Source organism: Ovis canadensis, chromosome 3 (genome assembly GCF_042477335.2).
Source record: "Ovis canadensis isolate MfBH-ARS-UI-01 breed Bighorn chromosome 3, ARS-UI_OviCan_v2, whole genome shotgun sequence".
Classification (NCBI taxonomy): Eukaryota; Metazoa; Chordata; class Mammalia; order Artiodactyla; family Bovidae; genus Ovis; species Ovis canadensis.
The window spans coordinates 228,623,254-228,642,234 of record NC_091247.1 but is presented as its reverse complement, the minus strand read 5'-3'; the positions used below and the strand labels follow the sequence as shown (position 1 = coordinate 228,642,234).

The window sequence follows — 18,981 nt, the reverse complement described above, 5'->3', positions numbered from 1 at the left end:
CAGGTCCCACCATCGGCTCTCTGCCAGGTCGCCCCCTGTGTCGACCTATAGACGCGAACCGGCCATCCCCACTTGTGTGTTCACACGATGTGAACTGCTGAGCCCGGAGGCCCCTCCGCGCAGCACGGGCAGGGTGACCTGGGGCCTGCGGCGTCATTTTCCCTGCACCGTGCCCGTGACGGACTCCTGGAGCCACACGCAGCCAGCAGCACCGGAGCCTGAGTGACAGGCTTTGAGCAGGTCGTCCCCCAGCCAAGCGCGACTCAGGGCCTCTCCCAGACTCTCGACGCCCCTCACTGGAGGGGAGGGTTTTGAAGACAAGGGGGTGACCTGTGCACGCGAGGCAACACATAGCAGGCACTGAGGCACGTGGCCTGGGGTCAGCGGGTGGGGGAGGCAGGAAGGAGCCTGCCATCTGTGCTGGACCCCGCCCTCCTCGCCCCGACCCTGTCTCTTCCACAGCCCCTGCTGGCTTCACCTGCCAGCCCCACCTGCCAGCCCCACGTGTCGTCGGGAGGTTCAGGCTGAACTTCGAGCCCAGCAGACGGAGGGGCCAAGGGAGCCGGGTGGGACCAGCCTCTGTTCCAAGCCCGTCACTCACCAAGCCCTGCTTTTTTATTGCCAACCCCCCACCTTCCCCACCAGGCTTCCCAGGTGGCTCAGTGGTAAAGAATCCACCTGCCAAGCCGGTGGTCAGGAAGATCCCCTGGAGAAGGACATGGCAACCCACTCCAGTATTCCTGCCTGGGAAATCCCATGGACAGAGGCACCCGGTGGGCTCCAGTCCTTGGGGTCACAAAGAGTCGAACGTGACCTAGCGCCTTAACAACAGCCCCGTGGGCACAGGCTCGCCCAGGACGGCCTCCGTCCGGATCCTGGGTTCTGGGCTTGTCCTTCCTCGATCAAGCAAGATGTAGATGGTGATGTTTTGTTCAGATTCCCGCGATCCCTATCCCTTTTTAGAGAAAACCTGTCACCACGTCTGTTACGTGGACAAGCGGTGCACATGTGGAAGACTGAGTCCTGCTGACCTGGTTTTGTTTTTCTTCTCAGCCAAGCAGCAGATGAAGCTGTGGGTAAGCTGAGCGTAGCAGAAGATGGCAAGTCACTGGGGTTTTTCGCTGTTGGGGTGATAGAGCCCCCACCCCACCCCAGTGAAAGCGCCTTAGTCTCAGGCCCTCTGCGAGGCTCCACCCACGAATGTCCCTGCCCCCCTTCTCTCCCGGGCAGCCCCCTCGCAGCCTCCTCTGGTCCGACCGCTGGCAGGCTGGGGTCAGATACCCTTTGGGAGCAGGGGGTACGAGAGGGGTCACAGCTTCGGAGAGTCAGCCCAGGAGAGAGGCCCTGGGTGGAGGCTCTTCTGGGTCGGGTCAGCCCAGCCAGCTTCCAGCTCTTCTGCGAGAGTGTCCCTTTCCTGCCACAGCCCAGCACCTCTAACCCTGGGGACACCCCTCTCCGGAACTTCGAGGCATCTGAACTGACTCTTGTAACTTGATTTCCTTAGGCCGCCAGGCCAAAGGTGATGCAAGGTCACTCCAGGTGTCACAGCGCTGTCGTTTCATTTAGCTGTCGCAGAAACGGAGCCCGTCGGCGCGCTCACCGGCCTCTGAGCCACCGGGGGCCCCGAGGAGGGGCCGTGCGCCTCTGTGTGAAGGTGGACGGGGTTCCCAACCGCTTCGCTGGTGGGCTTGGGGGACGTAGCCTGGTCTCGCTGGGGGCGGGACCTCCAGCCTCCCTGCTCCCAGGTCCTGTCCTTGGAGAGGTCTTTTCTGGCCCCGCGTTCGGTTACAGGCTGATGCCTCGCACTTCCCACGGCTGTGTTCGTGTCCGGCCTCACCTGAGGCCCGTGGAGACGACTGGCTCTCCAGTCGAGGGTGTTGTGTGCTGTCCTCCCCGTGTCCGCAGGCACCCCCTTCCTCCTCCTGCGTCCGCGTGGGTGGTTGGACCCCAAGCCCCCTGCCCCCACCTTGGTGTGGGCCTGACCCACCGGCACACTGTGGGGTCCTGGTCTGTCCCGGGCCTCCTTCCCTCTTCATTTCTGAGCAGACTGAACCATAGGTGCTGGGGCGTGAACACCTTCCCCCGCGTTCAGCACGGGAGCTGGCCTGAGAAGCCGCAGCCCACTTCGGTCCCTGTGGACGAAACACCCCGTGTTCAGATGGCATGGACTGGGGTCCCAGCCTTATGTAGCGCCGAGGCTTAAGATGGCACGGAGCTTGTCCTCTGCCTCTGGGGCGTCCCAGCGCCGTGGAGTCTCTCTGCTGCTGCTGAGGTGAGCCCTGTGACCTGAGTGAGGGTGTGGTGTCTTTGCAGATGCCTGCGCTGTGCCTATTTCCGAGATTATCACTGTTGAGGAAACGGACATTAACGGGAAGCAGTACACCAGCGGAAAATGGCAGAAAATGGAAAAGCCGTACGCTTTCACAGGTAAGCTGCCCGAAAGTTCCTCATAGCTCCAGGCAGCTCACATGAAAGAGAACTTCTTTGTCATTGGCTTAACAGACTCATTGTGTCCTTGGTTTATCTTTATGGAAGGTCCTTGTATCATTTTTCCAAGCTCTGTTTTTTTTTTTAACATCTTACTGAGCTACAGTTGGTTTACAGCATTGTGTTACTCTCTGCTGTAGAGCAAAGTGAATCAGTTATGCATATCCAAGCTCTGTTTTTAATGTTTTGCTCATCTTTTTTATTTATTTTTCACATGGGTTAAAAGAACTCGTATACGCTGGAAGGGATCAAGTAGTCAGAGGAAAGGGGAGCGTCAGGGGAGCCGGTGTGGCCCGGGGCCCGTGTGCGGGGCCGTGCTCACGCGTGTGTTCTCCGTGCAGTGCACCGTGTTCGGAGGGCCCGGCGGCACCGCTGGCGGTGGGCGCAGGTGACGTTCTGGTGCCCAGAGGAGCAGCTGTACCACCTGTGGCTGCAGACCCTGCGGGAGCTGCTGGAGACACTGAGTACGTGCCTGCTTTGTGCTCAGCGCAAAGGCGGACGTGGCGAGATGCTGCGACTTCTCAACACTTTTCTGGTTAGAGGACCGCGCAGGGGGTGCCCGGAGCCTGGCCCCCGGGCGCCAGTGCCTTCACTTCCGGACACGAGGCTGGGGGCAGGCCCCTTGGCGCCGTGGGCCTAGGTTCCTTTTCTGGGAAATGGGGTGGTGAGACCTGCGTTCGAGGTGGACGGAGGACTAAACCGGGGGCCTGGGGGGCACCTGTGTCCACCTGGGGGTGTCTGAGCTGTGAATTACTTCTGTGGAATGAGGGTCCATCTGTCCCACTTAAAAAGCAGTAGGTGTCAGCTCGTTCTGTACCTGGAACACCCGTGTTGTTTGGGTATATATATTTTTTGAATTGAAGAATAGTTGATTGACAGCTCAGTTCAGTTCAGTCGCTCAGTTGTGTCTGACTCTTTGCGACCCCATGGACTGCAGCATGCCAGGCCTGTCTGTCCATCATCAACTGCTGGAGTCCACCCAAACCCATGTCCATTAAGTCAGTGATGCCACCCAACCATCTCATCCTCTGTCATCCTCTTCTCCCCCTGCCCTCAATCTTTCCCAGCATCAGGGTCTTTTCCAATGAGTCAGCTCTTCGCATCAGGGGGCCAAAGTATTGGAGCCTCAGCTTCAGCATCAGTCCTTCCAATGAATGCCCAGGACTGATCTCCTTTAGGATGGACTGGTTGGATCTCCTTGCAGTCCAGGGGACTCTCAGGAGTCTTCTCCAGCACCACAGTTCAAAGGCACTTGATTTACAAAGTTGGTTTACAGTGTTGTGTGAATTTGTGCTGCACAGCACGGTGACTCAGTTGTGTGTGTGTGTGTGTGTGTGTGTGTGTACGCACGTGGGTACGTATCTTTTTCTTCAGGTTCTTTTCCATGATGGTTTATGACACGATACTGAATATACTTCCCCTGTGCCAGGCAGCAGGACCTTACTGTTTATCACCCTTTATATGCCATTTTGCTAATCTGTTGTGGGGATAGCCCTAACACAGTCTCAAAAACTCAGTACACACTTCAACCACTGAAAAGAAAGCATGTGTTTAGGTTGATTTTCTATCATTTAAAATTAGTTTGGCATCTGGATCTAAAAAGTGAATTTTAATGTATTTGAAGACGACGTTTCCCACGTAGCGGCTTCAGAGCAGCTTCCTGGCTTGGAAGAACCATGTCTCTGGCTTAGCATCTGGGCGGTGGGACTTGGTCTCTCCATTTCACCGTCTAATTCTGCTGGACGGGACGGGAGTCTACTACCCGCTGTCTAACCAATGCGTCCACCTTCCCCCCAATCTCAGACCGCTGGCGCTCGGTCCCCTGCCCCTGCTTGTCCAGCTGGACCTCTGAACGAGTCTGAATGCATCCCCTCACTGTGACTTAGGCGCTGTTGTTGTTCCGTAGCATCTCGGCCGAAGCACTTGCTAGTGTTCATCAACCCGCTCGGAGGGAAAGGACAGGGCAAGCGGATCTACGAGAAGAAAGTGGCCCCGCTGTTCACACTGGCCTCCATCACCACCGAGATCGTTGGTAAGCCATGAGGGCCCTGCGCGGTGTGGGAGCGATCCAGGGGAGGTTCTCCCTGGATAAGACAGTGTGTGTATGTGTGTGTGTGTGTGTGTGTGTGTGTGTGTGGCTATGCCACGCAGCTTGTGCGACCTCAGTTCCCTGAGCTTGAACCTGACCCTTGGCCGTGCAAGTGTAGTCTTAACCACTGGACCGCCAGGGAATTCCCCAACTAAGAGTCTTTTAACAAAATAGAATGTCGGGGTTTTGGCATGCCAGAAAGAGAAGAAAAGTAAATCGCAAAGACTGTTCCAGCCAACGGTTAGCAGATAAATCCCTCAAGAAAAACACTACGAGGGAAAAGGACAAAGACCACGGACAGAAAGTTCTTGCAGGAGATGCATGCAGTCAGTAAGGCATAGAGATCGTTTTGCCAGGGAGGGACCTTTTAGGAAGCACGGTGCGCTGCCACATCTGTGGCCCTGAGTTTCAGAGCAAGTTCTCTGCGCCGGGAGGCTGTGAGGAGACAGTGTCTCCTGTTCAGCGCCGCGAAGGCTTTGTGTAAGCTTATTAAAGGGCCACCTGGCAGTGCGGGTCACGCGTCTTAGGGTCTTTTAAACTTCCCAGGGGAAACCGTCAGCTGGGCTGAGAGGGAGGTACGCAGATGCCTGCTGCCTCATTTTAATAAAAGCAAAACACTGGAAACCGCGGATGCCCCAGACAAGAGCCGTGGATAACATTGTGCTGAATCTGGAGGAATGGTTTGTAGTTCTTTAAAAAGGTCTTTACAAGGAAGTTTTAATGATAAAAAGGGGGTTGTGATAAGATGCTGAGGGAGAAAGGACGCAAAATTGTGTGCACAAGAGAGTTTTAGAAGTTATACTGAGTACACAGACTATGGATTGATTGACATTTTCCTTTTTTACATTTGGTATTGTGAAATTTACAAAGTCCTTTGGCTAACTAAGGGAAAACTATGAAATAGAAGATGAAACCGCTTCCCCCCAAAATTGTTATTTGTTGGCAATTAAGTGCCGATAATGGGACGTCTTACCCGAGGAGTGTATTCTGGGAGGCCGTGCTCCCCTAGGTCGGCTCCATCCCTCTCCGTGAAGGGGATTCTGGGAAGACTAAGGAGGATTCCTTATAGCCAACCCGCCCCAGGATTTTATAGGCCCTCAGTTTAAAGTGGTTTAACCCGCCTTCACTTTAAAGCGGATTCTCAGGCCTGAGTGTAAACGCTACAAGCTGGTGTTGTTTCTCCCACAGTAACTGAACGTGCCAATCATGCCAAGGAGAGTCTGTATGAGCTCGACATCGACAAGTACGACGGGTGAGCGAGGGTCCCCACCCGCCGCCTTCCATCCGTCCTCACCGGCCCTGCTCCCGCCCTCCCTCCGGAAGTACACCTGCTGCTCCTGCAAGCCGGGCAAAGCAGGAGCGTGCGGAGGACCCTGCGTTCCTCTGCTCCTCAGAGGACCGCCGTGGAAGTTTGGTTTCCGTTCTCAGTCTTACCGCCTCACACAGAAATCTTTTCATTTGAAGGTGATCAGCTCTTGTCCCTAAATATGTGTGTGTATGCCCTAAAGTCGAGGAGGTCCTTCAGAGCTAAGATGCGGGCATCACTGCCCAGGAGATGGGCCCCGACACAGACGCCGTCACCTGTGTGCTGTCCTGACCCAGGTTCTGCCCGCGCCCTGTTAGTTCCCTAAAGCAGAAGAGCCCCGGGGCAGGCGTGGCCTTCAGACGCAAGGCGGTGCCTCTGGCCTCCTGTAGCCCCGCGCAGGTCTTCGGCCTTCCTGGTGGGGCCGACTGCGGAGAACCGGCCGGTGGCTGCTGCCCGCCCCTTGGTCTGGGGTCTGAGGCTTCCTCTCGGTCGGGACCCGGCTGCTCGTCTCTGGCTGCGATGGTGCGGGGGTGCAGGGCTGGTCCCCATGCCCCGCAGCAGGAGGGGCCGGCCCCGGCCGGAGTCTGTGTCTCTGCTGTCCCTGTGTGCTGGCCAGCTCCTGCAGACCGGCCTCCTCTGCCTCGGGCACAGCTGTCCCCATGCCCGGCGCCGGGCTGGCTCGTGGCCGGGGCCTGGTGGATGAGCAGAGAGTGGGAAAAGGTGGTGAGGAGACGGAAAGCTCACACACGGTGCCCCTCTGGGCTCGGGAGTTTTGGTTCAGACCCACGTGGTGAATAGCACGGAGGTGGGATTGGACCCAGGAGGCCACCAGGGCTTATGGGTCCTAGGCAGGAGCAGCTGGACGCTGGCAGAGGGCACGGGACAAGGGGATGCCTTCCAGGACGTCTGGGGGAGAATTAGCTAGTCCCCGTGACCAGGTCCTCACCAAGCGTCACCCAGCAGGTTTCGAAGCCTGTGTAGGCAGCCAGGGGCATGTCAGCTGAGCTGGGGACGCCCGTCCGGTCACGTGAAGGCTCAGGGCCCGGGCAGCCAGCATCTGTCTGACCCTCGCCCCTGTCTCTCCAGCTGTGTGACCTGGGACGCCAGCACCGTCTCTGCTGGCGCTTGGCGTCCTGAGTGTCACTGCTCGCGAAGGCTCTCGGGGCCCCAGTGGGCAAATGTGGCCGTGGGGACGTCAGGTAGCTTGAGGGTCAGCAGATCCAGGGTCACACGTGGGAGTGGGCCGCGGTGGGGGAGGGGCTGGGAGGGAGCCGTGTGTCACCTGCCGCGGGGTCCAAGCTCCTGGGGACCTTGGTCAGGGGCTGGCAGGGGAAGAGGGGCCTGTGTGGGTCTTGCCTGCTTACCTTTCAGCAGCCGTGCTGGAGGGCAGGGGCGTCCTCTGAGGCCTGGTCCCAGCCCCGCCTTCACTTGGTCCCCCAGGCCTCTCAGAGCCCGGCCTGTGGCTACAGTGGGCTCCGAAGGCTCCCCTCCTTAGACAAAGAGGGTCTAACACCCTCTGGCCGGAGCAGGAGCAAAGTGGGTGGGTGGGGGCTGGCCAGCCCAGCGGCACAGGCAGGCGGGAAGGGCCTGCCTGGACCCCCGGGGAGCTGGGAGCCGCCACGGGTGCTGAGTCTGCCCTGTTCCTCCGGCAGCATCGTGTGCGTGGGTGGAGATGGCATGTTCAGTGAGGTCCTGCACGGCCTGGTAGGCAGGACGCAGAGGGACGCCGGTGTGGACCAGAACCAGCCCCGGGCCACGCTGGTGCCCAGCCCCCTGCGCATCGGCATCATCCCGGCGGGTATGTGGGCCGACGTCGGGCTCTGTCCACTGGGGGAGGTGGGCTGGCGGGCTCTGTCCGCTGGGGGAGGTGGGCGGGTGGGGTCTGTCCACTGGGGGCTGGGGCAGGCGGGCTCTGTCCACTGGGGGCTGGGGTGGACGGAATCTGCCCACTGGGCAGGGGCTTGGCGTCCAGGTCTGTCCGCTGGGGGCACCTGGGTGTCGGCATCTGTCCACTATGCAGGGGCCAGGCGTCAGGCTCTGCCCACTGGGCAGGGCCGGGTGCCGGGTGTCGGGGTCTGCCCACCAGGTGCAGGCCGGGCGGGCTGCCCGCGGCTTTGCCTTCAGGTCCATTTCGGGTGTGCTCTCCTCTCCACGCACCTGGCGTGGGCCCACGGCTGCGCGTGGGAAGGGGTCCTGCCCTCCTCCCTGGGCACCAGGTTCCCACCAGGTGGTGGCGGTGGTCTGTGCTCTCAGAGAGCCGGCCGTTGGTGGTGGGTGGGCAGTGGGGGCCCAGAGCACAGTGGAGGAGACGGGGAGCCCGGAGAGCAGGCGGCCTGGAAGAAGCAACTGGTGCCTGGAGCCGGGGCTGGGTGGGGGTCCTCGGGGTGTAAGGTGGCTGGCTTGTCCCGAGTTGGCTGGCTCAGCGTGTTCCATGACTCAAGGAAGCACCTCGTTCTTTCAAGGAACCCACTGTAGTCAGGGGGTAGGAGGTGAGGCAGGGGCTTTGCGTACATCTAACCGGGAGGGGACGCCCTCCCTGCCCTTGTCTGAGCCGCAGCGGGGGGACCCTGGTGGGTCAGGCTCGGGTGTGAATGGTGCCGTCGCTCCATTTTCTAGCTGAAGATGCTGGTGAGGTTGCACAGTCAGTCAGAGGGCACGTTTGTATGTTATGAGTTTATATGTTACCAGCCATAAGAAGACATCAGTTAGCTTAGCTTAACTATTAACACTTGAAGAGCCTTTACTCTCATCGCAAACTGGACCAGGTTCTGTTGCTCTGAGAGATGACCAAGGCTGCCTGGGGCCCAGCGCATCTTTTCGCAACTGTGGACCTGCAGCTCCATCCCACGTCACGTAGGCTGCGGGACGTGTAGCGTGCTCTGGGGCCTGCAGACACAGTGTCTGGACCCTGCCTGCGGCCGGCGCTGCGTGCCTGTTAGCACGGTGGTGACTGTGATGGGTCTCGGCCAGTGCAATATTTATTGTGCAGTTCTAGGCCCCGTCAGTTTACTTTGGGGAAGTCTAGACTGGGGTTTTCAGCGGTTCTGCAGATGTGTTACATTTCAGTTTCAGCCCCATCCCCAGCCTACTGAGTCAGGACCTCGGGGTGGGGCAGGGTGCAGGAGTCTGCTATAAATAAGCACCTGGGAGAGTCTCTGCCCACTCAGGTGGTGACCCCGTTAGAACCAGGACAGCCTAAGGAGGACCCGTAGTATCACTGATCCAGACCCTAGCTGGGCGCTCTGAAGTCGCCTGCGCTTCACAGGCGACCCGGGACTGGGCTGGGCTGGGGCTCCGGGCCTCTCACGACCCTCGGGTCCGCTGTGCCGCTTCTGCGACCCTCACGAGCTGTCTTGTGTGCACTTCCCCTTGAGCCCCTTGGGGCTGGTGGTCTGGAGCCCCAGGGCTGCTGCCCATCTTTATAGCAGCCGGGCACTGGGCAAGTCCTGCCCCCCAACCCGAGATCCACCCCCCACACCCCACACAGGGCCCAGAAGAGGTCTCTGAAAGCTCTGTGAGGAGCTCTTTGATGGTAATCAAGGTCAGTCTCAGCATTCGTGATGACTCAACCTCAGTGCTACGGTCTGATGCAAAGAGCCGACTCACTGGAAAAGACCCTGATGCTGGCAAAGATTGAGGGCAGGAGGAGAAGGGCAACACAGAGGATGAGATGGTTGGATGGCATCACCGACTCGATGGACATGAGTCTGGGAGATGGTGATGGACAGGGAGGCCTGGCATGCTGCAGTCCAAGGGGTCGCGAAGAGCTGGACACGACTGAGCGACTGAACGAGGAGCAGTAACGGCCTCGGGAGCTGATTTCTAGGCTAGACTGCATTCACGCCGGCCTCGCTCCCAGTCCTTGGAAGAGAAAGAAGTGCTTACTGCTTCCCTACTCGGAAACACCTTAGCATCTCAAGTTCTTGCTCCCCCGTCTTAGGGTCGACAGACTGCGTGTGCTACTCGACCGTGGGCACAAACGACGCGGAGACCTCGGCTCTGCACATCATCGTGGGTAGGTGCCCCGTCACGGCTGCGCTCGGCTCGTAGGACCCCAGGGCTCTGGGCGCACGTGGGCGTCCGTCTGTCTTGCTGCACTGGTGCCCCGGCCCATCCCCCCGCGGGGCCCTCTCTGCCACCCTCCCCTGCCGCCCTCCAGCTTGGGTGACTTTAAGAAACACAAGTGCTGCTCAGACCCTCCACGGCCCTCACCCAGATTTGGGGCGCCTGGCACCTGTGCCCCAGCCGGCACTCCCCGCACCGCCTGCACTGGCCCTGCTCTCAGCCCTCTTCCCTGCTCAGGACTCGGCCCCTTATCATCCTGGGGGGACAGACCCCCTCAACTCTAGACGGCGCGTCCCCGGGGCAGGAGGCCCTGCATCGCTCATCGCTGCTCGGTGCTGTCCAGGCGCCTGCAGGGCCCCCATGTGGCTCCCTGCCCTGTCCTCGTCCCCGAGGGCAGTGCTACACTCCGAGTCCCCACAGTCACAGAAGGGCCGTGTTTACAGGCGGGGCCTTCGTGACTTACGGCTGAGAAGCCGGGCGCCTCGTCCTCCTCCGCGAGACCACTGTCCGCTCAGCGTTTAGCGAGCTTCCTGGCCCTGTCGCTATCCCCTCCCCACAGAGCAGCTTTCCAGCCCCTCCCGGTTCCAGGGGCCAGGGCGGGGGCGGCTCCCACGTGGCCTCTCTCCGCAGGGGACTCGCTGTGCATGGACGTGTCGGCAGTGCACCACAACAGCACGCTGCTGCGGTATTCAGTGTCCCTGCTGGGCTACGGCTTCTACGGGGACATCATCAGGGACAGCGAGAAGAAGCGGTGGATGGGCCTCGCCAGATACGACTTCTCAGGTAGCCCGGCTCTCGCCCTTCCCTCACCCCCAGCCTCCGCGCTCTCCCTGGGGCGCGGGCCCCCAGGTGCAGGGCCGAGGATGAAGGCCAACTGACCCCAGGTCAGACGAGCCAGTGAGGGGCTGCGCTTTCAGGCCGTGTGCAGCACCAGCTTTCGGCGTTCAAACGCAGAGTGAAGTGAAAGGCTCTCAGTCGCGTCCGACTCTTTGTGACACCTTGGACTGTACAGTCCCTGGAATTCTCCAGGCCGGAATACTGGAGTGGGGAGCCTCTCCCTCCTCCAGGGGATCTTCCCAACCCAGGGATGGAACCCAGGCCTCTCGCCCTGCAGGCAGATTCTTTCCCAGCAGAGCCACCAGGGCAGCCCCAACGTGGGAGGGGGCTTGACAGGATAAAGGGCTCAGAGTCTGACACTCCTGTGGCTGAGGTGAGTGCCCTGGCTATATCCACTTATTCATCTTTATTTTTTGGCTGCACCACGTGGCTTTCGGGATCTTAGTCCCCCAGTTCCTCAGGCCCTGGGCAGTGGATGCGCAGCGTTCTGGCCGCCGGGCCGCCAGGGAAGCCGCTCCTTTTTGGCTGTGTGTAATGTATCATGTCTCTGCTCACTCCCCTTAGGGTTCACCTTTGGGTAAAATTCACAGGCACACCTTGGGGACATGTAGGGCTCAGTTCCAGACCACTTTGAGAAAGCAAATGTCAGGATAAAGCAGGCCCCGTGAGCTTTTCGCTCTCACTGTGCTCACAAAGCTACGTGTACACAAGCGCACCGTGTGCCGCAGGGTTATAACTGAAAAAGGCGCGCACCTTAATCCGAAAGTTCTTCATGGTTAAAAACCTCTGACCGCCGTCTGAGCCTTCGTGAGTCGTAACCCTTGTGGGGTACAGGGTCTTGCCTCCGCGATGCTGCTGACGGATCGGGGTGGGGGGTGCTGAAGGCGGGGTGTTGCAGTTTCTTAAAAGAAGACAACAGTGAAGTTGGCCGCATCGATCGACTCTTCCAGGAACGATGTCTCTGTAGCCTGCAGTGAAATTTGATAGCGCTCAACCCACAGCAGACCCTCTTTCGCAGCTGGAGTCAGCCCTCTCGGGCCGCCTCTGCTTCTCAGCCGCGTCTGTGTTGTTTTCTACGTCCTCGGCTTCACTTCAGCTGTCTCCGCGGCATCTTCCCCAGGACTAGGTTCCTTCCAAGGAGCCGCTCTCTTCACCTGCCCACGAGAAGCGGCTCCTCCTCAGTCAGCGTCTGTCATGAGAAGCAGCCCCAGAGACCCCCGAGTTGAGGACGGCAGGCCCAAGCCTGGGGGTGCACCCCGGGCTTCACAGGCGGAACCCAAGGCCACGAGGGGTGCCTGGTGGCCGAGACGCCCCCTCTGCCAACGGGGAAGGCGGCCCTGGCGGCCGGGAGCCTGCAGCGCCCCAAGACCGTGGCAGCGGCTCAGCGCGAGGCCGGAGGGGCCCTGTCCTTCTGCGGACGCTCTGTCCCCGGCGTCCCTGGCGACCCGCCAGCCCTTCCGCGAAGCTGACGGGCGTCTCCTCTCCCTCTCTCTCCGTCCTCAGGGTTGAAGACCTTCTTCTCCCATCACTGCTACGAAGGCACAGTGTCCTTCCTGCCAGCTCAGCACACGGTGGGCTCCCCAAGGGACCGGAAGCCCTGCCGGGCAGGGTGAGCGCATCTCACGTGTGTGTTTCTGTTCATATGATGACGTGGAAGCAAGACCATCTCAGGCTGTGAGTGGGGCGGTCCTTGCAGTGTAAGATGAGGGAGCTGTTTCATCGTGTCCAGCAGCCAGGGTCCCCCAAACCCTGAAGGGGTCCCCCACACCCTGAGCTCTGAGCCGTGACTCGCTTGTCACCCACCGGACCAAACGGCTGCTGTGTTACCTGTCGTGCAAAGGGAACACAGGCTCAGGAGGGTCCACAGCGGGCGCTGCAGCTGGTTTCTGCTCCCGCCGGTGCCCCCCCCAACTGCGGGCCAAACTCACCCCTCCCCGGAGCCGACACAGGGCCCCCAAGGGATGCCCCTGGCTTTTGGTAACTTCCATAAGTTTCCGAGAAGGATATGTTGCCCGTGTAATTTCTAAGAGTGGATCTGATTTTGAGAGCTCAAATTAACGTGCAAGGGAAATATTTCCAAGTGACGCCTCCGAGGCTGCCCTCCTGCTGCGCGGGAGGGGCTGACGGGCCCTGCTGTGCGTGGTACCAACCAGGCGCTGTTGCTGCTACAGGTGCCCCGTGTGCAGACAGAGCAGGCAGCAGCTGGAGGAGGAGCAGCAGCGGGCGCGGTACGGCCTGGACGGCACGGGTAAGCTGTCCGGGCCCGGCGGCCCCTCCCCACTCTCTGCGGGGCACCCGCTCCTCGGCTCCTCCAGGCCAGGCGCCCTTGGCCTTTGCCGGACCTTGGGGAAGAGCAGATTTTGTGGAAGGGCCCCTCTCGCCGCGTCCCTCTGCGTTACCCTGTGCCTGTCTCCAGAACTCTCTGGAACTGGGGGTTCAGCGAGTGGCCTCAATGGGGCCTTAGATGGAAGTCGTGGGCTATTTGAGGCCGAAATTTGTTTCATGTCATTTCCGTACATCACACAATACTTTCCTCATTTGATTTTTTTTCCTGCATCCATTTAAAAATGTAAAACTCAGTCTTAACAGGCCACACACACACAGGCGGCAGGCCAGATCTGGCGACCCCTGCCCTAGATGGTGGTCCCAGAGCCCCCCACCCCAACCCTGGGGAGGACTGCCTCTCTCGAGGTGACTGCGGGCGGGCTGTCTCTGTGCTGATGCCGAGGGGTAGGGAGCCCACCCCCGCCTGCCGGGTCCCAATTTAACATGGCGTGAGACAGTTGGATGGCATCACCGGCTTGATGGACACGAGTTTGAGCAAGCTCCGGGAGTTGGTGATGGACAGGGGGCCCTGGTGTGCTGCAGTCCATGGGGTCGCAGAGAGTCGGACACGACTGAGCAGCTGAACTGTGTTGCTTCCTCCCACTTCAGAGGAGGTGGAGGAGTGGAAGGTCCTCTGCGGGCAGTTCCTGGCCATCAACGCCGCCAACATGTCCTGCGCTTGTCCCCGGAGCCCCCAGGGCCTCTCCCCGGCCGCCCACCTCGGGGACGGCTCCTCCGACCTCATCCTCATCCGGAAGTGCTCCCGGTTCAACTTCCTGCGCTTTCTGGTCAGGCACACCAACCAGGGCGATCAGGTAAGGGTCATCCGGCCTCCACGCCACCTGCGCCAGCGCGTCCTCCGCCCGGGCAGCCCCGCGGGGGATCGCTGTGCGTGGGAGGCAGACTCCTCTGCCTGCCTTTCGCCCACTGTGAACTCTCAGTCACGCTTCCTCCTTATAAAGCCTCGCTTATGACGCCTTGACTCTGGGCGCCAGGCGACGCGAGTGTCTCCGTGCACTCCCCCTTTTCTCTTCCTGTTTGCAGACAGGACAGGCTGATGCAGTGCGGTTTTCTGTTGCCCTCGCAGGCCACTTACAGCACGGTCTTCGGGCTCCCAGGAAGGGGTTCTGCTGAGGCCCTTAGTCACTGCCGTGCATGTACTGACGCGGGGTTGGGGGGGATCCCGAGTCTAACGCTATCCAGACAGTTGGAACTCTTGATCCGTCTCGGATTGTAGTACAGTTCATGGCTGTTCAGTTTTTCTAAGATCTGGTCCAACGGTGGTTTCACGTAGCTTTTTAAGTACCGCTTGTTAAAAAGGTAAAGAATGGTACAAGTCGCTGCTCGGGAACGACGGGATTCTTCAGTAAGTGTCACGCAGCGTGGATGAGACCGGTTCTAAGCGTGGTGGTGACCATTTCTCGTGTCCCCACGTTGTGGGGGGCCCGCTGGGAGGCCCCCGACGGTGGTCATGCCGCCAGCACAGCGCCGCTGAGAGCGCGTTCCCGTCTGGCTGTCTCTCGCTAGTTTGATTTCACCTTCGTGGAAGTCTATCGCGTCAAGAAGTTCCAGTTTGTGTCAAAGCCCGCGGAAGACGAGGACAGCAGCGTGCTGGGCCGCGGGAAGAAGCGGCTGGGACAGCTGTGCAGCGAGCACCCTACCGCCTGCTGCTGCCGCGCCTCCAGCAGCAGCTGGAACTGCGACGGGGAGGTGCTCAGCAGCCCAGCCATCGAGGTCAGGTGAGCGGAGGTGGCGCCCTACCACCTGGCACGTGGCAGCCCACCGTGAACCCACAGGCGTGCCCCAGGGGATCTGGGAGCCTGGCATCCTACCACCTGGCACGTGGCAGCCCACCATGAACCCACAGGCGTGCCCCGGGGGGTCTGGGAGCCTGGCACCCTACAGCCTGGCATGTGGCAGCCCGCCGTGAACGCCCGGGCGTGCCCGGGAGATGCCCTTGTGTCAGTGTTGGGAGGACACTGGGGGTGGGAGCCCCTCGTCTTACTTTCTCTGCCACGCCCTGGACTGTTGTTCCCTCTTGTCTCCTAACGACTTAAACTAACAAACTCCCTTTGCGGGCGCTTTCGGAGCCCTGGGTCCACTGACACCACCAGGACGTGCTCCAGCCCGAGGAGCCCACGGCCGAGCTAAGGCCCAGGTGCCAGGCCTGCCCCTCCAGCCCCAAATCCTTTAGGCCTGTTGTTTGGACTTGGGGGTCTGCAGTCTGGTTGTATGTGTTACAGAACTGGGTGAGATGTTATGTGTTACAGAACCAGGTGAGATGTTAAGCGCCAAGAAAGGCTTTTTCCCCATGGAAGGACACAGTCAAACGCGTTCTCTTTTTCAAAACGATGGGCTGTTGATGGAGGTGTGCGTGTAAGCATGCTAAGTTGCTTTAGTTGTGTCCGACTTTTTGTGACCCCATGAACTGTAGCCTGCCAGGCTCCTCTGTCCATGGGGGAGTCTCCAGGCAAGAACACTGGAGTGGGTTGCGATTTCCTCCTCCAGGGGATCCTTCCCACCCAGGGATCGAACCTGCATCTCTTAAGTCTCCTGCATTAGCAGGCAGGTTCTTTACCATTAGCACCACCTGGGAAGCCCCTAAGAGATTGAGGGGAACTGTTTAATTCTAGGAGGAGTCTTTCTATCCTGTTACAAACGTCTAGGATCTTGAGAGAAAAGTGAAAGTGAAAGTGTCAGTCACTTAGTCGTGTCCATCTCTTGGCGACACCTTGGACTGCAGCCCGCCAGGCTCCTCTGTCCATGGCATTTCCCAGGCAAGAACACTGGAGTGGGTTGCCATTTCCTTCTCCAGGGGATCTTCCTGGAAGAACTTGGGTCTCCTGCACTGCAGGCAGATTTAAGCAAACCAAACTGGACCCTCGTTGACCATAGTGAGTGGGTTACGTGAGGAAGGTGCCCACGAGCGGGCACGAGCCCCGCCCCTGCAGCCCGGAAGGACAGCTGGGGGCACAGCTTCTGCGTTTTGGCAAGCTGCGCGTCCTCGCCTATAACCCCACTGTAGATGGCTTCTCAGGCAACCAGCCACTGACCCCAGCCAGGCCTCTCTACCCTTGGTGTCCAAGCAAAGCCACGGGCAGGAGCAGGCTCTCCAGCCTCCCCGAGCCCCGGCCTGCTCGTCCCTGCTCTTGCAGCCGGGGTGCAGCCAGTGTGGTAGTGACCTCACGCCTTGCATCTCAGGGCAGGAGGGCTCCAAGGTCCCAAGAAAACCCGTCCCGCGGTCCTGTGTGCAGGGCTCCGCCTTCAGTAGGCTCCTTTCACAAATTCAGGAAATGCAAGTATTTTTAATGCCGGCTTAGGAACGGTCGACAGTTAGGAAAGGTTCTCTCGAGAAATAGAGCCTGTGCATCTTGACAGAGATTACGGAGCCTGGAGCAGCGCGTCACTTCGGGGGGTTTTATGACGCGGCATCTCTGAGGCGCCTGTGACGTCATTCATAATGTGGGGAGGAGGCCCTGCCAGGGTGGGGGTGGGCCCAGGAGCCCCTGCAGACCTCCAAGCCCCAGGCTCACATGCTGTGCTTGCGGTGGAAGGTGGGGCCCCTCACCTCCCGGACTGCGTCTCCTGACGCTCAGAGTGCTCCTCGTGGGACCCACCCTGTGGCCCCGTCGGCTGGGTTCTGATGAGCGGACCCGGCGGGGGTGGGGGCTGGCCCGGGGGGCTGGGCTGGCCCTCTGCTCACCGGTGGGTCTGCGCAGTCCCGGGTTTCCGCTTGGCCGTCACCGCCCTCTCTCAGGGGTGTCAGCACATTTCCCGGAGCCCCTGACCCGCCCCCCTGGTGACTGAGGCCCGCCTTGCCCCCGGGCCCGGGGTCAGGGTCTCAGTGTGGCCCTCTGTCTCCGCAGGGTCCACTGCCAGCTGATCCGGCTCTTCGCTCGAGGAATCGAAGAAAGCCCCAAGCAGGAGTCCCGCGGCTGAGCGCGGGCCGTGGGAACCGTGTCTTAGACAATGACGACAGACCAATTATGTTGCGATACATTCAAATTTAGAAATTTATTTTTGATAGTTGAATATTGATTTTAGAAAAAATAACATTTTTGTCAGCAATTTTCATGGACGAATTTGGTATTTTTGGTTCTGTGTGCGTCTGTGGGCTGCATCTCACCTGTCTCAGCCCCTGCAGGTGGCCCATGCCGGCTGGGGAGCCAGCCCCTTAGATTGCAGCCGCGCTGATGGCCCGCCCGTGGCTCTAACGCAGCAACTCAGGGGCGGCACGTCCATGGGGCCCCTGGGCTGCTCGGCAGGACCTGCCCTGCGGCGCTGGTGGTCAGCGCCTGCTGAGTAGCGGTTTGCTTTGTAGCACTTGCCTCTTCCCTTGCAATTAGGGCAGCACGTCTGGACCCTTCCTGACTCCCGCATCTACAAGGCAACGATGTCCTAGTCTGCCTAGGGGCATCTACAAGGCAACATCCTCGTCTGCCTCCGGGGCAGCCTGGTCCAGCGAGCGGGAGGGACTCCCCAGGTTGCACTCCCGTCACAGCAGCGCTTCTAGACAATCCGGCGGGAGGACAGGTCAGGCGCCTCGGAAACTGGCCGCTCGTGGTGCCCTGGCGAGTGTCTCAGCGCTTAGACGCCCCGAGCGCTCTCCCCACGGCGGGGGCTGCCATGCCTGGGCTTGGTGGCCCGGGCTCGGTGGGGAGACGGGAAGCAGCCCATGAACTTCAGACCAAGAGCCCCACTGTCCCGGGGTGCCCTTTCCGCAGCCCCGAGTCTGTACACGTGATCCAGGTCCATGCCTTTGTTGTCTACACACTTCCTCCCATATATTTATTGCAAGGTTCGTTCTGTAAACCGGAAGAGCATGAACAGTGTCCTCGCTGGCCGTGTTTTCATTTGTTTGCTGTGCAAGTGCGGGCCCCACCCCGGGCCGGGGGGCGCCTGGCCCGGCCCAGTTTCGTGTTTGTGCTTCTCTGCGTGGACAGCGCGTCTGCAGCAGCTTTATCTGAGACCTAAGAGGATGCCGCCCCCACCTGGACTTGTGAAAAGGGAGCTCGACTGTTACAAGAGGCGGTCTGAGGGCCGCCGGCCACCATGCAGGGTCCGGTGGTCACCCTCGCGTCTAACAGATGTCTTTCATTCTCAGAACTCGTACGTGTGGCACATCCTGTCTCATTCCCACCCAGGGCAGCTTCGACAGGGGTTTTTCAGGAGACCGTGTTCCTAGAGGGTCCCCAAGAGGGTCTCCACAGTCTTGACTGTCCCTGGGAAACGTCAATCACTAGTCTGCCCCGAAACCCACTGCTGTTTAGAAAAACAGTCTAGGCCAAGAGTAAGCATGTTCTGTTCAAGGAGCCCCCCACCCCACCCCTGTAATGCCACGTGGCTCCCCAGTGGCCTTGGCCATGTTCACCAACCGCTTGCTGACCTTCAAAACCGCAGATTCTGGAACTGTCCCTGGGGGTCCTGTGACTGTCTGAGCCCCCAGCCCCACCCCCACCCCAGGAGCTGCGGACGACCCCACCCCGGGACCAGAGTACCTTTCCGACCTTCCCACGAGCCAGGACTCTGGTGGAGCGACCACAGCCTAAACTCCAGCATTTTAAGGAAAAATCGGAACTGACGGCTGGACAGGGAGGCCCCGGGGTTGCTGACAAGCGCTGGCCCGGTGGTGGCCCTGTGCTCGGCGGTGCCGCGGTTCCCCTCTTCCTGGTCATGCAGAGGCCAGGGCGGCCGGGGTGCCAGGCCCTCGGCGCCAGCTGACTCTGCCCGCACGGCGGCCCCGTGGAACTGGCGGTGGCAACGGAAAGTGGCCTAACTTCCTTTCTAACCTTGCTGGCTTCAAGGTTAGAAAACAGTGAATTTGCTCCGATATGTTTGAGAAAACAAATAAAAGTTGTTACTTTGGGCAGAA

At 60.0% G+C, this 18,981-nt stretch overlaps 1 protein-coding gene across 2 annotated transcripts in view; it reads left to right on the top strand.

Moving 5' to 3' along the window:
* The window catches only part of CERK (ceramide kinase), a 36,208-nt gene extending 17,227 nt beyond the window's left edge, over positions 1–18,981 (top strand). Inside the window, exons 2-14 of one of the 2 annotated variants that reach the window (XR_011256230.1) lie at positions 2,314–2,427; positions 2,829–2,951; positions 4,394–4,519; positions 5,765–5,828; positions 7,535–7,680; positions 9,823–9,897; positions 10,578–10,730; positions 12,288–12,393; positions 12,956–13,032; positions 13,719–13,924; positions 14,637–14,848; positions 16,976–18,218; positions 18,510–18,981. Coding sequence is in view for 1 of the 2 variants with exons in the window: in XM_069586200.1 (XP_069442301.1) it covers positions 2,314–2,427; positions 2,829–2,951; positions 4,394–4,519; positions 5,765–5,828; positions 7,535–7,680; positions 9,823–9,897; positions 10,578–10,730; positions 12,288–12,393; positions 12,956–13,032; positions 13,719–13,924; positions 14,637–14,848; positions 16,976–17,048 (1,475 nt within the window). In the remaining variant the exon portion in view is untranslated. Of the gene's footprint in view, positions 1–2,313; positions 2,428–2,828; positions 2,952–4,393; positions 4,520–5,764; positions 5,829–7,534; positions 7,681–9,822; positions 9,898–10,577; positions 10,731–12,287; positions 12,394–12,955; positions 13,033–13,718; positions 13,925–14,636; positions 14,849–16,975 lie in introns of both variants that reach the window. The other variant, XM_069586200.1, reaches the window with a different exon arrangement.